At 37.0% G+C, this 18,409-nt stretch overlaps 1 protein-coding gene across 1 annotated transcript in view; it reads right to left on the bottom strand.

The window, feature by feature from the left end:
* Window positions 1–904: 904 nt before the first annotated feature.
* The window catches only part of TMTC2 (transmembrane and tetratricopeptide repeat containing 2), a 147,804-nt gene continuing 130,299 nt past the window's right edge, over window positions 905–18,409 (bottom strand). Inside the window, exon 11 of the mRNA XM_026066102.1 lies at window positions 905–1,084. Coding sequence (XP_025921887.1) covers window positions 905–1,084 — 180 coding nt within the window. The remainder of the gene's footprint in view (window positions 1,085–18,409) is intronic.

Consider the following 18,409-nt stretch of genomic DNA (forward strand, 5'->3'; position numbering starts at 1 on the left):
TCTGACAGCAATGTGAAAGATTCAAACACATTGTTCTATAATACAAAATTATTATTTTTTTCTTAAGATGACAGTCTGACCACACTCTCTTGATATCAGGGCAAACATCAGTCTTGTTTGTATTGATAAGTCAGCACATTAAAAGACACCTCCAGTCTTTTTTTTTTCCTCTGTACATATCTGATGTAGAATATGGGCTTCTCCTGGCTCATTCTGTCTAACCCACAGCCATTAGACTGTGTGTCATAAGAAAACTTCACCAAAACTTTTAATAAGCTGAAATTACATGTATACGCTCAGTAAACAATTTTGAATACTGTCATCTAATCACAAGTGACAAGTTTGAAAAAAATAAAATTGGCCATATAAACTGATGTGAAATTGATAAGCAAGTGGTCCTAAGGTGAGATACAGCAGCATTAAGACAAACTGCAAACACGCTGGATTTAGTATACATTTTAATGAGTTACAGTCTCAGCAAAATACGTCAACCTACTATTACCACTTTTACTCCCATATGGCTTAGTGTATGCTGTACAATTTTCCCTTAGTGTTTCTATGACAGTATACATTTCAAGTACTCACACAGAAATGAGCAATATGGGATTTGCAATGGTTTATCAAGTATGCCAAAACACCCTCATTTAAGTGCTACGGTTGTAAATATTTTTGTGGGGTAACACTTAAGTCCATCATAAATTCCTCAAAAAGTCTCCCTTTTTTCTTTTTATCTGGCAAAAAAAACTATGCCAAAAAAGCAGAATAGCTTCTCCTAGCAGCAATTAAGACCTCTGACCCTTGCAGTCAAGTCCAACGAGCGCTGTGATCGGACAACTTCGTGGAAGTTCTTTCTAGCTTGAGACTTGAATCAGTTTTTAAAAAAAAGTTCACGGAGTTTTCAGCATCATGTTTTGGATGTCTTTAAACCTTGTTTCTCCATGATATTCCACAATTTGCGAAGATTGGACTGAGTGATGACGTCATCAGGTTTAAGTTGAAGAGCAAGGAGGTAGTTTTTTTCAGCCTCTCTGAGTTTACCATTGAGATGGAGAATGGCTCCAAGATTCATTAAGGCAGCTGGATACTGGTACAGAAAAAAGGAAGGAGAAATATTAAGAATATTTTAAGTTTTTCTTTTCAGACAATCTTCTTCCACTTTTACACAAATTATTCCCTTATGTTTGCAGGCATTTCATGGAAGCAATTTAGCAATTTTAGCAAACAGAGACAACAAGAAAAAGTTTCTGAACAGCTGCTGTGTACTTTGTGCTTTAAACAGGGCAAGCTCTGGTGTCTACAGACATAGACTTCTCTCTTTAATGAGAAAACACAGACCTCATAAAGCTTTACATGTGGTAATGTCAGCATAGTGTAGTTTCCAAAAGAAAATTAAAGTAGTCCAAGAGTGGACTGAAGAGAGGAATTTAATTTTAATTCAACCCATTGCCAATAAAGAGTTTATAATTGGTGGGAATAGTTAACACATTGGAACTCATCCCTTTTTTCTCTTTGTCTTAATTATAGCAAGTAGAAAATACAATCTGTCCTTGGATTCTGAAGATGTTCAAGGGTCCTAGCATATTCATTTAGATTCAGGCTATGGCAATTATTTCTTAATGAATGGTTGAGTAAAATTAACAATGGTGGAAACACATGCTATTTTAATAACAAAGATGTCAAGAATTCATAACAAACCCATTAAAAAGGTCTTGCATTACTAAGAGATTTTTTTCCTGCTTTCTTTAGCTGAGACAAAATGTTTCTCGTTTTTATTGTTTTTTAAACTTTAGATTGTTCTGTTATGCCATAAAAGGTCACTTGTGGCAATTAAACACACCTAGTTGCTACAAAGTTAACAGATATTACAAAGGCAGAGAAAGCAGATTTCTGAAGCTGAAAAGAACAGAGCTTAACCTACCTTTTGTACATAACATGCTAGTAGGAGCACAGTGATGACATTTATCAAACCAGTACCTTGGTCTTCAAAGAAAAAGGGAGAAAAAAAACCCTACGCAAAGCTCATTAAGGTCCTCCTCAGGTCACTAGCATTTTCAATGAGCTTCAGGGACAGCCACTTTTCAAGTTGCGTAGCTTTGCCTCGGAGGATAGGGGTTTCAAGATACCACTTACCAGTGTTCAGATCAAACTGAAAGACTCAAAACTGTGAAGCCACATGGAAACTCAGCTTGACTCAGCTATTTTTTTTTTGGGGGGGGGAGGGGGGAACAGTGCAGGGTTGCTATGCTCTAGAAGCCCTTCAGTGACAATAACTTCAGGAACACAGTAGGTAGAAGGCCAGTAAAACATGCAGTAGAGATGGTCTCCTGGAGTGTAAGCCCTTCCAGACTGATGTGGTAATAGGAAACCATTAGGTGAGGAGAACTTGCCTATGTTTCAAACCTCTCCACTCGCAAGTTAAATTTGTTACTCCTATCCTTCCGATTCAAGCTTCCAAAAAAAAAAAATAGTAATTCTTGTAAACAAGCACGAAACTTCGCAGTGGAAATCTTCTTCAGAAAATAGTTTTATCCCCTCCAGATAATTTCTATTTGTTTAACTTTCTTCCTGATTCTTTTCACCTATTGAGATATGCATCATAAAAGCTGATAAAGACCGCGATGTATCAAGTTTTCAGAACAACTGGTTTCCAGAGTTTTAACATTTAGCCAAATGAAATGAGTTCAGCCATCCCTACTGTAAATACCATAATGCTAAGCCAGTGGAAATTGAAGATGCTATTTTTAGATTTAATTCTTCATGCTTAACCCTGACAGATTAACTCCCCCCTTATCAGTTACTGGGTCTTACTAAAACAAACAAACAAACCCACCCCATCAACCAACCAGCTAGGTTTTATGCAGTATTTTCAAGTTAAATAATCTCAAAAATTTTGTATTCAATTCATATCCTGTTTGGAGAAGGAAAACTAAGCCCCTGAAACGTAATCTTTGTTGAGGACAACACATAGCAGCAGCCACATTATCACAGCTCCTACTTTGCAGCGTCAGTCATACATGCCTTTTTATATAATGAAATAATACATTCCTTAATTGAAGACTTTCTGGATGCTAATTGAAATGATGCAACTGAAGACTCAGAAGGGAACAGCTCCACTGTAAAATCTAAATAGCCACATATTTCTTTTATTCAATTTTTTTTAGACTGAAGCATCTGAAAATGGCCTTTCTCCTGCAGCTTAAGAGAATTTTCTTTACCTGATCATGGGTAGGACGGTCCATTCCCATTAATTGTGCTCCATATTGGTCCAATTAGAGGTTATGAATCAAATAGCCTTTTGCAAGAGCTCAGTTATAACCATATAACTGTCTTCTCACTTGAAATATAATTCTATATGTATGTGTTTAGTTAGACAAAACTGACAACAGATAATGATTAAATAACTTTAAACCTAGAAAAACTCATATTAAGTAACATACACTTCAGAATGTGCTCAGTTCTAATTCTAGGACATTCACAAACATATTGTCTGGGAAGTAAGACAGTTTTCTCATAGGACTTCCCAAACTCCTCTCTGTTGCCCGCTCTGTTCCTCCCCCCCCCAAAAAAAAGGTATGTACATAGTGTTAATCCAATACTCTAGAGAAAGTTGCATATATAGGACTTATACATAGCTGAGAAAATTCTTCTTCTGCCATCATGTCTTTAATTTGATAAATCGTTTCAGTACAGCAATCAACAAAAATGTCTAGAAAAGAAGAAAAAACTACATGCTTTTTAACTGAATATGAAAATTTCCAACTTCTACCTACCATTCCCTACTTCCTAGATACCCAACAAAATTTTAGACCACTATGGTCAAGGGAAGTATATCTATGTAATATGTGAACTGGTAATTCAGTTCAAGCGGTGCTGAAAGTTCATACCAACTCCTTCATGTTTCAAATGAGAAAGCGCACAGGATTTCTGAAAGGCTACTCCCTAACTTTGTAGGGTATCAGTCACCCCACTTTCTAGAGCTTATTGTAACAGTCGCAAGAATTTTGGGTGGCTGAACGAGCATACATCAGTGTCATCGTTCCCTGACAGCTATAAACAATGGTCTGAGGACACAGAGCAAGCCACACTTGCTATAGTTTTTCTTCGCATATATTGTCTTTTATTAAAGACAGCTGATAAAACTTTTCAGTATGTTAACAAAGGCAGTCGGCAGCTACCAATCCAATAACATAGGACTTGTAGCACTGTATAACAAATGACACCACCTACTACTTCAGAGACTTGAAAGGAGAAACAGGCCTTCCTTCATTTCCTTTTGGAGACAGATGCTTTACATCAAAGCAGCTGACTGGCATTTCTATTAGGGTTATAAATGCTGTCTTTTACGGTTTATTGGGAATTATTGCCTTTATTTGCATTTTTCTTGTGGCGTGCTTGTTTCCTTAGGGTTTTTTTTTTTTTTTTTGAGGGGAGGGGAGAAACTAGTAGGGTAGCTAATGAATAACAAAAAAACAAATGTCATGCACTTAGTTGCCTGAGGTATTTTTGGTTTATACTGATGACAACTCTTTCAAACTTTCTCCACACTACCAAAATAAAAGAAGAGTCCTAGGGCATACAAAAACTTTAAACTCTTCTCTAAAATGCATTATGGAAACACCAAATAATTCATCATAATTCTGTGGAGTTTTTCAGGATTATACTGATGCAACCAAGTAAAGTATTAGACCCACAAGCACAATGTATATTAATAATACAATAGATAAACTTATTTCTTGTTCATCATCTCTGGCTCCATTCATACCAAGTGCCATATGAGAAAAACAGTCCCAAACAGAAGATAGTTTACTCCTAGGTAGGCATGAAAGCTTACAGAGATACAAAATAATACACAAACACTTAACCTATCTCAAAAAAAGGTCCATCCTTTGCATGGCAGACAAGTGTGACCAATAACAGCTCAAACACAAGCAATGAAAACTGCAATTCTTTTCTCAAACCTTCTGCTTACAGGTGACCTTCTTTGTTCAACACCACACAGGCCACAGTGGCAGATACTGAGATGAAAACACATGCTGCTGGCGTGCTTTTCAGGAAAACCACGCTATTTTATACATTGGTAGTATAAAGTACAAGCACAAGCTACTTCTCCCTTACCCATTTTAAAAGGTTACTTAAAAGATGTTGCCAATATTTCTCTTGTTCTTAATAAACTACTGGAGTTCAAGATCTTCCAGATGTTTTAAAACAGGACTGTTTGTTTAATGACTACTGCAATCACCATGGCCAACCCCAAAATTGAAGACCTCTCTTTACTCTCAGGAAAAATACAAGCGTCTGATTCACATCAGAAGCATGAGGTAAGTGTTTTTATTTATTATAACAGTATAATTAAGGACACTTTTTATTTTAAGCATTCCTGTCAGGCAAAGTCCATACTTAAAGGAAGATGCAAAATACCACATGTGAATATTTTATCTCAGAACTTTTGGTTAAATATAGCTGAAGAATTCAGATATTTCTCTTTGAGAACGGAAGAGACATAGCTGGTACATAATGACTGAGTAGTAAAACAGCAGAGAAGTATTAGTTATAGGACAGATCACTCAGTGTGAAAGCTAATCACGGTGGACTGCTTCATCTTTTCAGTGACCATGGCATAATGTGCTGTCATGCCTTTTTTATCCTCCCACAGTGACGGCAAGAATTTTCACTTGAACTTTTATTACTAGTGTCATTGCCGTAGCACAGCATCCTATTTTCTGATGCAATCAAAATGTCACCAGATTCTTTTTTATTGCTAAAGATAACTGTGAACAACAGAATCATTTCAGGGGTTACACTTACTTTTGACAGACCCCAAAACATCTGAGTGAAACCGTGACCTAGTGGCTGCCCCAAGTTGTAAGGATACTTCTTTGAAATGTGGGTGTATGGGCATGTGTAGAGAGAGGAGCAAGGGAGAGAAATGTAGAGATACAGTTCCTGCAAACTGATGTGAACAGAGATTGTACTCTCCAGTGCAATTCCACTACTACTGCCATAAAGTCAGAAGAAAGAATGACACATGGAAGTAGACCTTTTTATAGGACCAAAACCTAGTGTTGTCAGATAACTACTCCTTGCAAAGAGACTCACATTTCCTAGCTCAGTGTTAATGCTAAGAGACTGCTTCACCTCTTAAGAACTTCAGTTTGCATATACTGTGACTGGTATTTCATTTCAAACATCGCATGAATTGTAAGCAAAACACCAATCTCCAGTAAGCTGGCTAAGATGACAAAAGAGAGGCACACAGTAAACTGTCTAGGGACAGATAACTTGATGCAAAAGGCATTCTGGAACAAGATTACAGGATGTACGGTAAAATATTATGGATCAGATGGAAGAAAAAAAGCATAAAATTCAGAGTTGTGAGGGATTTCCTGGGCCACCAAAGCAAAGCATTCAGTTCTGCTGGAAAACAAAACAAAACAAAACAATCAGCATCTTTGCAAACCCCACCTTGAAATGGAAGAGTGCTCTGCAACTTCTACTCTCCGACAGTTAAATGCATTCTTCAAATTGAAAGTCTGTTCAAGCACAGTTTTTGTAAATATGTTTTTGTGTCAACAACAGCTTTCAGCTTAAATAGTGAAATTGGGGAAAAAACATTCTCCCTGCAAGTACTAATTTGATTACGCATTCTAAAGAGCACAGTTTCCAAAACTTTATTAGACATAAATGGACCTAAACATCTCATCTGTAAAAGGAACCCATGTCCCAGCGTAATTACCTTGAGACTGACTAACATATATGGCTGTATAAATCTAACTGAAAACAAGTCTGAACTGTAGGGGGAAATGTGTCCTTGGATTCAGTCGTTACCTTAAGACCATTACATTAACAGAACAACCATTTACTGTTTACTAATATTTCTTGAAAATTACTTCATTTACAGTTCTAGTCATAATTTTTTCAAAGTAACAAATTATTAATCCCCAGAGCAGAAGATGAATGTTCTCCAGAAAAAAAAAAGACACCAAAACCAAAAACAAACAAACAAACAAAAAACACAAGAAAAAGCAGTTAGGGAAAATACATAGGTTCTGTTGGATATAGTTGGTATAATAATCTCAAGTTAGGATAATACATCAAGCAAGGCAGGAGCAAAGAACAGTCTGAGTTAACAGCTGGTCACTTTAACAACTGATGATGTTACATAAATGCTAAGTCATGTAAATTTTTTTTCATTTGGACATTTTCATCTGGACATTCAAATCAGATGTCACTTGTATCTGTCTGGTGCAAAGAAAACATACATGGAAATTGTTCGTATGTGTCTCATCTTGTGTCCTTCCGAAAATTCGCTGGAGAGGTTTCTGTCTAAAACCACACACTGCAAGATACTTGCATCTAAAAGCAGAAACCAGAAAGTGAATGAAGCTTTTCTACCAGTTTCTTTACATTTATGCATGGCAGAGAGATGAGATTTTTCACCCACAAACACACCATAAAATTATTTGGTTTGCTTGTAGGTTTAGCCATTGGCAACATTAAAGGAAATCCACAGCTGTGAGTCGGAAGGAGTTCTGCAACTTGGCACGAGAGGGAAGCATCAAGCAGCCTACTTCACTTCTCAAATTATCACATCAATAGGGGACATTTTAGCATCCATATTTTCAGGCCAATGTTTCCCCCCCCCCCCCCAAGGTCTTTTTCATCTTAACCTTCAGAGAACGCTCAGAGTTTTAAAAACAAAGTTATTCAAAAATGAAAAAGCACATATGGATATACGTTACATCTTGCTGCTGAAAACCTATCTACCATTGGCCTTTACATAAATTCAGAGTATATTGTATTATATACTGGCAAGTTAACAAATGCATGCGTTACAACTGCTAAAGGCTGCAGATCATATATCTGAAAAAGTGCCTCAGAAACATCCCTACATTTGTAATGTTTGTATATCTAGATTTTTCTCCAATGGTTATGCATCAGTTCTTTTGATTGATGTTTAAAAAACCTCCTAGCAGTAACTCTTTTGATTTATATGGAAACCATGATGGACTTTTTTTAGATAACATACTTGTATTACCATAATAAAAGCTAAACAGGAACATACATTATAAGTATTTAATATTATGGTTATATTAAAAAAAATCATAAAAGTAAGTTTTCCAGGCCTCAAAGTGTTTTTAATTAAACTCCTTTAGCTTTCCAGCTTGAATGTTTTCATCAGTGTATAACATATGATAATCTTACACAATTTTCCTACCACTGTAGGATTTCATTAAAAAAATCTTCAAATGGCTTAATTTTTGTTTATAGAAATCCAACTGTGCTCTGATGTCTGCAATTTGATCATTTTAATACCTAGTTATGACTATGATTTAAAACATTTAACAACTTCTTTATCTTATCTAACAAGAGTGCCGTGTGCGCTAATTAAAAAGTCTGTATTCCCAGCAAGTGAGAGGCTTGCTAAATGGAAATGTCATCCGTAGTACCATTCCGACAAAAAGAAATTGCTCAAAATCTTTCAGTAACAGAATTTTGTGTTATTAAGAAAAACTTGAGGCATTTTAAAATGGAATTGAACCTCTTAATAAATATGTATTTTTGCACATAAACTGTTTCTTTCTAAACACTGGAGACAAGAAAAATAAATGATTTTGTGTTACTGCCTTAAGAAAGATAAACCACACTATTAATTCAAAAGGAAGTGTTAAAACAAACAAACAAACATACTCTACTTCACCCAGCAGCACAGAGACAGGGCTGATTAGAATAGCCCTCCATATTAACAAAATCAAACCTAGCTAATCTTCAGAGAACGCTGTATGTTAGTGATCATCTGAAATTGTGCTCTAAAGCTCACTCTCTGAGTATATACTACTAGCTTTAAAAAAATGTTCAGGTCTTACGGTCTAATAAAATTTCACTGGAAAACAAAAATCACTGTGGAGAATGAACGCATCATCTATTTATTTTTGTCCAGACACTGATCGAATACATCAGTCCCCAGAGAAGTTTGTACAGTTTTTCAAGATGTTAGTCACTGGCATATGAAGTGCTCCATTAAAATTTCCATTTTTGAGTAGAATAGCCAGCTACTAAATTTCATGCTCATTTGTCATTCTGTCCTGGAAAATTTAGTTAAGTTCTATAAGGAAATCTCAAAATCATAAGATATCCAGTATTTTGACTCAAGAGATTTAGGTGAAATGTTAAGCATCAAACAAGGTTTTGCACCTCTGGCTGACAAGTGTAGTTGACTGAATTAAATGCTAAAGAACAAGACTACTGATGCTGATCTGATACTGATACTGATACTGAACATCTTCCAAAACTATTTAGGTATTTGCAATAGCAAGGTACAGCTTTCTGGATTGAAAGGCTATGTCAACCATTATGCAATTTCGTATACTTGCCCTGAGCACTAATAATGAATGAGAATCTCACAAAGTTATACAGGGCTTATATCAGGCACAACCACTATAAAGACAGCCACAGAACAGAGAGTGATATTACAGCATTACAGAAATAGGAAAAAAGAAAAGAAAAAGAATCACCTTGGCTATTAGGAGATTATTAGGGACTGCAGGATGTTTGAGCATGAATTTCTGCCTCCATTCTGCCCGTCAACAGGCAGAGTTTCTTTTGATTAAATTTCACTAGAAAACAGAATCAATCACTATTCCTCTTAAAAACTAATGCCAATAACTACATTGGTAGGAAAATACAATTGAAATCTACCAGATGAAGTGACACAATTTCCATAACAAAGCTGTTTACCAATAGCATCAGAATATATTTTCAAATTGGCCAAAAATGCCACTTCAGTGTATGATAAATGACATAAGCACAACGCTACCAAAGCAATTTTACAAATGCAAACAATCCTCATAACTTTGTAAATAAATAACAAAACTCTTGAGATGAGGTGTTGTTCAGGGAAACTAGGTTCATGTTACATCGTAGACACAACTGAAAGTGCTTGAAAACCTTGTCCACGAACCTTTTCTTTTCTGAAATCCCTGCATGGAGAACCTTCAAGCGTTTGCACATGAATCTTTTTTCTTCCCCTCCCTTTGTCCTTGTGGTCTGGCTCCTATCACTTTCATGCCTGTTCCCCAGAGCATAAAGGTCATGCCACGATCTGCCTTGACTTCAGTGTTACTCATAGGGATGTCGGAGTAGCTGAGGAAAAAGCATGGGGCACATCCTGCTGCACCTTTCTGCAGTGCTGAGCTACAGCGTTCCACGCAGTACCTATGAACTCATGCATGAGTTTTTGGCAGCCAGGAACCTGCAGGTGCTCTCTATATGGTATTTACAACAGTGCATATTAAAATGATTAACTTCCAGGGTAAGCGCGAGGATTTAATTTTGATTCTTGTAGCTTAAAGATTTCAAGGCTGTAGTTTCTATGATGTGGTCTTTTGATCACTAATAGTAAGACCAGTGGGCACTAATCACCTGCTATGCTTTTACAAGGTTGTGACTTGTAAAAAAAATAAAAAATAAAACTACTTTCTGCTAGGGCAGCCTTATTTACCCGAGCTGATCCATTATTCAGTGGCATGTACACTTACAGTGCTTTGTAAGTAATTAATATTGATAACAGTAAGAAGTGTTATATTCCATGGTAAATCTGCAAATACTACTCTGGAAGTTTGCACTTAAGACTGCATATGTCAATAACTGCTGTTCAGTAAGCATAAGCTTTCTGTATTCTTCAAACTAAGTTTTTAAGAAATGGATAAAGGAAGCAACACTGAGTAATATTTTTATTTAAAAAAAAATAATTATTTCTTAAGGTGCAAGAGGACAACCAACACACACAGGACTAGCACCAAAAATCAAAGTTCAGTTTCTGACTCTGAAATTTAACGTCCAAAGTAACTTTGTGAAACCAGATGCTTGCTCCAAGCTGCCCCAGGGAAAACCTCCACTGCCTGGAGGGGACAGGCATCCAGGACCCCTGGAAGCCATAGGTAGGCTCTTCAGCTAATGGCTCAAGGTAATTTGCCTTCTCAGTATATATTTTCTCTACACGAACCACTCATTCCATCTGAACACCACAGGACCCTACAGAAATTAACTTTGGGTCATACCCACTAGCAATCTTTTTATTGAAATTCAGATTTATTCCCCAAATCAAAAGGTTTGCCTATTTTGTGATTTCCATAGTCTCTGTTTAGAAAACATTTTCTTCCTCTATTATGGATAAAAGCAATATCCAATTTGTGAAGCAATCAACAAAAGCTCCACCAGTGTGGCTACCAGAACTGGATGTTATAAAAGAGAATTAATAAAGGATTATTAAGGATAATTAATGTATTGATCTTTTAAATATGAGAAGAATAACCCTGATAATTCTATTTATGAGTGTATTTAAATGCAGTCTGACCTAAAGAAATGAAGTAGATTTATTGTGTTACAATAACCCTCTACCAAATAACTCCATCGTAAAAATATCAATCATTTACCCCATGGTGTCTAAGAGACATTCAGCAAACCTTCATGTGGAATTTAATTTAGGTCTTTATTGTGGATTTTCTTTTTTATTGTTGTTTTATTGGAAAAGATTTCTCTTTTCTTTCACGCTGTAATTGTTTTCAGTGAGTTTAAGGCAGCCAGATGCCGAGGCAACTGGCACTGTTACAAACCATAACATCAGATTAAAGTTACTTACTGTTGCAGGAAGGTAACTTTACCGGAGCACCTGAAGAATTAGCAAAACTGCCTCAGCTTAGTAATAGAGCTGCTCATTATATGGAAGATAGGTTTCAAAAGGGTAGGTACACTGGAAAGTATATTTGTTCTTCAGTAAAACAAATGGTACATGGTATATACAGTCATGTAAATACAATATGCAGAGTTGATCAATACACACCGGTCCAGAATGTCTCAACAAAAAGGGACCACTTTTTGGGGAAATGAAAAACCGCCCATTCTTTCCTTACTGCATCTTCTCATTAGTAGACATCTGACCTCTAGACTACAACTTTTCAAGGGAAAAAAAAATTCAAACTGGTACTGAAGTCACTTTCAAAGACAAATTCCAAGAAAATGACTTCAGTCTGTCACCTCCCACCCATCCTCTTCCTGGCATTCTGCAAACATACAGAAAACTCTTCACAGGCAGATCTCAGACCCAAAACAGTCTTACTGCAGGGCCATTTCTTTTTTTTTCTCCAGACAAACACTTAGATACTCTGTAAAATAAACAAAACAAAAACAAACAAACAAAACAAACAGCTGTATCAAGTGTGTCAAGAAAAAAATGGTTATGGATATGACAGTTGTCAAAGCAGTATTACTGACGTAAGTGTTGCGGTCATATGTCTTAACTGCTTTGAACCATTTCCATCCAGCTCCTTCAACACTGTGGCAGGAAAAAATTTAGAACTTGGGGGAAAAAAAAAAGAGAGATCAAAAACGATACACCAACCCGCATCTAAAAATCATTCCTAGAATGGGAACTACATCAGCACTATAAATTAGAAAGAAAATTAGGAAGTTAGTTATTGCAAAACACCTTACTAAGTATGTAGTATTGCTGAGTTTATTTCATGAGCATTAAAAGCACTTCCTTATCAGTTCTAATTGCACAATAAAATCAGTGCATTGTCTCCAGAATGAGCACTGGAATACTCTATTAGGAAAATCCTTGCTGGATTCTCTTTTAATTGGGTTCAAACAGATGGTTTAATTTCTAAAATGCTAATCTACTGTTGTGAGTTCTATATTTCATGGCACTTTATTTCTGATTGACACTGAGGGCTACATTTACAAGGCAAAGCCAATCCTGCTCTCTCCAGGAACTGATGCAGGCAGTGTGGCAAGACTGTGAAAACCAGTGCATAGGTCCATCTGTGATGCATCACCTTCTCTTCCAGAACTTCAGCAAAGAGACTGTATCTTTCCAAAATACAGCCTCCCGCCATCTCAGTGCACGGGGATTCATTTTATTTAAATCAACAGTACAATCTAGGCTGTCACATCCTATTAATTAGTTTCACAAGTCTACTTTTTGAATTATTCATTAGATTTCAGAGTTGAGTGCAAGCACAGCCATTGCACAGTTATTCTGTGTTCACATCCTGAAAAGTAATCTTGGGAATCTGTCCATAAAGATGTAGATGAAATACTACATGAAACAAATCGGCCTTCCAAGTAACATGACTGACTTCACATCCTTTTTTCTTCAAATAATTCTGATGGACTGACCATATCTATACACTGGATAAAGACTTCAAATTTGCATAATAAAAATGCATATAGGCACATAAAAAGTAAGTTTGCTTAATAAATGTGTTGACACTAGAGTTTCCATTTAAGTTAATTAAGGCACAGACCTACACATTTTATGTATCAGGGTCTTGACAATAAAATGGCTCAAGTAGTACTTGGTATGAGAATTTCTTCTCTTTGGAGAATTTATGACCTATCCATTGAGAATTTCAATCCTTCCATGGGATCAGAAAAAGTATATTCTGTCTCTAGTTAGCTGTCTGGAAAGAAAAATGAACCTGTACCTTAATAACAGGGCAATGAAATTCTTAGAAAACATGTCACTGAACTAATAATAAGCCTACATGATTTTTGTAGATTTAGACACACAAAACTTTTTTTTTTTTTTTAAACCACTGTGGTCAACAGGAATATACAATGGAAAATGCATGCATAAATGAAAATATTTTAGGCTTGGGCTTTTTTTGGTGTGAAGAAAAGACCTTACCAGCAACACAAGAGATTGCTACCAGACATACCGAAAAGCTTCTATGACCTATGTTCTAAGGGAATAGCATATGAATTATCAGAGAGTTTCTCTCTCTCTCAACTTGGATGTTAAACAGAAAGTTACTATTTCAACAGTTCACAGAATCACAGAATGGTTGATGTTGGAAGGGACCTCTGGAGATCATCTAGTCCAACCCCCCTGCTCAAGCAGGGTCACCTAGAGCACGTTGCACAGGATCATGTCCAGGTGGGTTTCTGGTAAGAGTAATTGTCTGGTTATTTCATGAAGATCTAAGGGTTAATTCAATCAGAAAAGCTGAGTTCATTTATAGCTGTTTGTTTCCAACATTTGTTGGAAGTGTCTATACCTTTTACAATTCAGGGAGATTAATGACTCAGAAAATACATTACGGCAATAATCAGGCTGTAGAAGGATTAATATTTATAGCAAATCTGTAAACATTTTCATAGCTAAAAATTAAAAGAAAAGCATTCCAAATTACCATGACAACTGGTTTCTTGCTTACTTTGCAGAGTGTTTCTGGATATGCAAGTTTACTGTTTGAAAAATTTTATGTTAAAAAGAGTTTACAGTTTTTTACATAATTTAACTTGAAGAAATCAGGAACTACAGTGTCCAATTTACCTCTCACATGCAGGAAAACAGCAGTAACTCTAAGCAAGTCAATGGTGCCACAGCAATGCAAAATCTATGTAACCAGAAGAAACTCAAATGCATTTTTATTTCAGTCATTGAGAAATTGCTCAGACAAAATACTTATGTATTGATTATGATACCAATGTAGAATAAATTATTTTAGATGTGAAATACCAATTTAAAGACATCTTTTATTCTAATTTCAAAGCTCATGCAACATGTTTACATTGAGTGAGCCAATCAGTCTCAGATATTTACATATTCAACTGCTTGCACATCTGAAAAGAACATGAAAAAAACTCCCCATAATCTAACTCTCACAAAATTGAAGCTGAGATCTGTAATGACATGATTTCAAGCTTCCTGACATGCATAATACATGAAGATGGATCACGATATGGAGAACTGGATTTAAGTATTCCATAATCACTCAAAAGCATGTTCAGTCTTTGCTTTCACAGAGCTGCGAGCATGCATAAGAAAATGCACATAGAGTGTTCTGGGGCAAAGCTGTAAAATATTCTCATGTATTTCCCAAAGGAAATTCAGTGTTTTCCACAGCTGAGTAAGTTGGTTTTCAAATTATACAACTCATGCGGATATTGTGCTTCAGTATTACAGGTAAATATCCCCCTTCCAACAGCCTTATCAGTGTTCTTTCTTTGTCCCCTGAAAGAATTCATAGGAATGGAAAATGGTCTGTGGGTTCTGGGGTTTTTTTTTGCTTTGTCTTGTTGTTGTTGATGCTGCTGTTTTTAAAGTTGGAGGCATTAATCTGTCCTGAAGTAGAAATACTTTAAAGATTCAGAACAACAGCCTGTACACAAGCCTATCTTGAAGTAGGGAACTGTGTACAAGAAATAGATTAGATGTGTCTTAAAATACTTAAGAGGAGTGTGAACAAAAATATAGGTAATTTCAAATATGTAAAGATAATTGTTTTATTCAAAATAATAAATACAGTCATCTCACAATAGCTGGATAGAGGCAATGTATGATTCTGCCTCACACTTAGTCCCAGACAGGAAATACGAACACAGTATAGGGACCTGGCATGGGTACAGCCCTGACTGGCAACATGAAAATCAGGCCAGGGGCCCAATTCAGATTTAAAAAGCTTTCCAGCTCAAGAGGAGCAGAGAGAGATCATGCCTGGGTAAGCTCCTTATATAGATGAGCAGTAGCTGTTGCTATTTCCCTGCAAGCATAGAAGAATCCTGCTACTTGAAGGGGAGATTTTGCTCAGTTATTATTAATTGCCTTGAAGCTCCCCATGCTGTACAACGTGTAGGCGAGTTCTGCCTTCTGCTAGTCAGGCAGACAAGCGCCACAGCTATTCTGATATCAAATCTCAGAATTAACCTTTTCCTGTCTGTCAAATGGGACATTCCACCCAATTTACAGCAGCCCAGAAAGCATGCTTTCATACTGTTGAGATCAGTGAGTAGTGTCCTCTTTTCTATCAGGGTGTTTCACTACCTCTGCTCCCAGTGGAGCTGGTTCATGCCTAAGCCTCCCCTCCCATATTTGTCTGAAGTCAAACTTTTAAAGTATATCGCCTGGAAATACAGTTCACATCAGTCATGCCTATGTTCTCATTAGGAGGTAAGGTATCCCTTTCAGTCCCTAAAAGTCCTGTATGCCCCATAACAATTGGTTCAGCATTTGAAAGGCAACAGAGTGAGAGGAGAGGAAGAACAAGATCCTGGGAAGTTTTCTTATTCCTCTCACCTTCAACAAGAGAAAAGGAAGGAGGCATTTTCATGAGGCCAAAAGCGCTCCTGGACTGGAAGGAATCCACAGCCACTCATACCATTGAGGAGGAAAGTTTGACATGCTTGAGAGGAAGTCTTAACTAATGTGATGCTTAGCAGCAGCTGGTGCTGGTAGTGGGAAGATGGGTAGCCGTGAACACAACACAGGAGAACCCAGGAACAGCTAAGGGCAGGTAGGCAATCAGCACAAGTTCCTCCTGCCCCATAAAAGCCCACTTCCGTAAAGGCAAACACACGTAATGGAACAGAACTGAAAAGGTGAATCTGCCAGACACTGACTGTCCAAAAGTACGGCTCTGTGTTCACTCCGTAGCACCTATACATGAAGGATAAAAGATTTCCATGGGGTCACTATTTTGAACAAGTAAGAAAACAGACAGAAGAACATTTTAGAACATGGATTCTCAACTGGAAAGCCAGGCTTTATTGGCAGTAATACATGGTGTAGAAATCAAATAATATTTCTCTAGAGGAGCATATCAGCTTTGTTTGTACTGTGCTCCTGAAGCCAGGAGTACTACGGAAAGACACCTCAATTGGGTTTGGATAAAAGAGGTTAGTAGACCTTCTCAAAAGAGCTGCTGCAGCAATAGATTCATCACTGGTGAGGGAGTTGCAATACCCCTGGAGGAGCATGAGAAGGAGACTGGATCTGGTGAAACAAGGAACAGTGCTACTTTTTCCCCAGCTGACGATTAGCTGCAGGCAACTCTCTTAAAAATCTCTGCTTAATAATCCATTTCGACCATCAGCAGCAGAACTAACACAGCAGGAGCTGTTACAAGTTTTATGAAAATTCACCTTGGCAAAAAAGGACATGCCTTTAACAATGCCGGCAAAATGCATTAAAGCCATCTCCCTCACACTTACTCCTAGCCTGGTCAAGCTGAATGAAAGAATTACTAACCATTCAGGAGAAGTCAAAGAGAGAAATTTGGTACTGAAACACCTAAGGAAAACTACATGATAAAGCAGATCTTGGTTACATATGATGAAGTCCAACAGCTATTTCATTTTTTTAAGATATATGTACTATAGAAAGTAAATTTCCTGTCCTTCAGAGGTCTTGCCACAAATAAAAACATAAATTCTAAACATTTGCCATTTGGAGGCATTGAAAGCATGTTATCTATGTGAAGGCTATAAAAATATAGTCAATTACCTGGAAATCACTACCATTCTTCTTTCAACTGTTAGACAGTTCTAGGTAGAGCTTGTCGCAAGCCTGGAGCCTTTGTCATTAAATCTCTATTCCACGATTTGGGCAAAAATAAAAGAAGCACTTGTAGAAACTGCTTTTTTAATATGATATTGTGTTAACTGATTACATAGACCTCCAAGTCAAGGAATGATTTAGTCCCTCACATCATGATTAAACCATCTAGTGGAAATTATATTTGTTTTGCTTATAGGTACATTTTTCTTTTCCCCCTCATTCTGTGTGTGTGTCTTTATGTATGTTGTTACAGTAAGACATTTAATCAAGCTCTTTTGAAGTGGTAGAGTGGAAACAGCTGTATCTGACAATGTGCCGATGACACGGGGCTTAAAGCTGTCATGAGCTCCAGACTGTAAGCAGCACTAATACGTGGTTGGGAGGGTAGTGGCTTTCAGGTCATAGCATCTCCTTGAGGAATGCTTCTAAGCCAATCAGCTCAAGGTGGTGGCTCAAAGTCTTAAGGATCTGGTGGGCTTTCTTTCATTTAATACTCTTGAGGTCACACTTCAAAATGCCCTTTCTTCTCAAGATCTATCGGCCATATGTGGGGGTTCTAGAGTTGCTTTTTAAAGATCAGCTGTTTCAAGTTCAGACTTAAAAAATTAGAAATGCTGTACTATTACACAAGTGACGCCTTAAAAGTTGAATAAATGTTGAAGCTTAAGTCAATATCTGACATTCTTGTACAGAATGGCAGTTTAAAGAGAGTTTCTGGATGACTGATTTTTCCACAACAAAAGGAGCTTAAAGCACATTTTAGAGTGCCTAACAACTTGTTCAAACAATTTCCTGGTTTGTGAACATTACAAGATGTAGGGCACGTAGAAACTTTCTCCGAATAGAGACTTTTCTCAGCAGTATTCTCACTCGGAATAATTACTGCATAATGTCTTGCTGTGCAGGAAACTTACACTTTTGTTTCTTCACTCAATGGCATTTGTTAGAACCAGGCTGCTTTAGCACGATTAACACACATCCAAGCGAACACTGCTAGAACTAACACACATGCGCTTCTCACTGAGAAGGCTCTAAATGACTTTCTTTCAATCACGGTATACACGCCCAGTG

The sequence above is a fragment of the Apteryx rowi genome, unplaced genomic scaffold (genome assembly GCF_003343035.1).
Source record: "Apteryx rowi isolate R43461 unplaced genomic scaffold, aptRow1 scaffold_238, whole genome shotgun sequence".
Taxonomy (NCBI): Eukaryota; Metazoa; Chordata; class Aves; order Apterygiformes; family Apterygidae; genus Apteryx; species Apteryx rowi.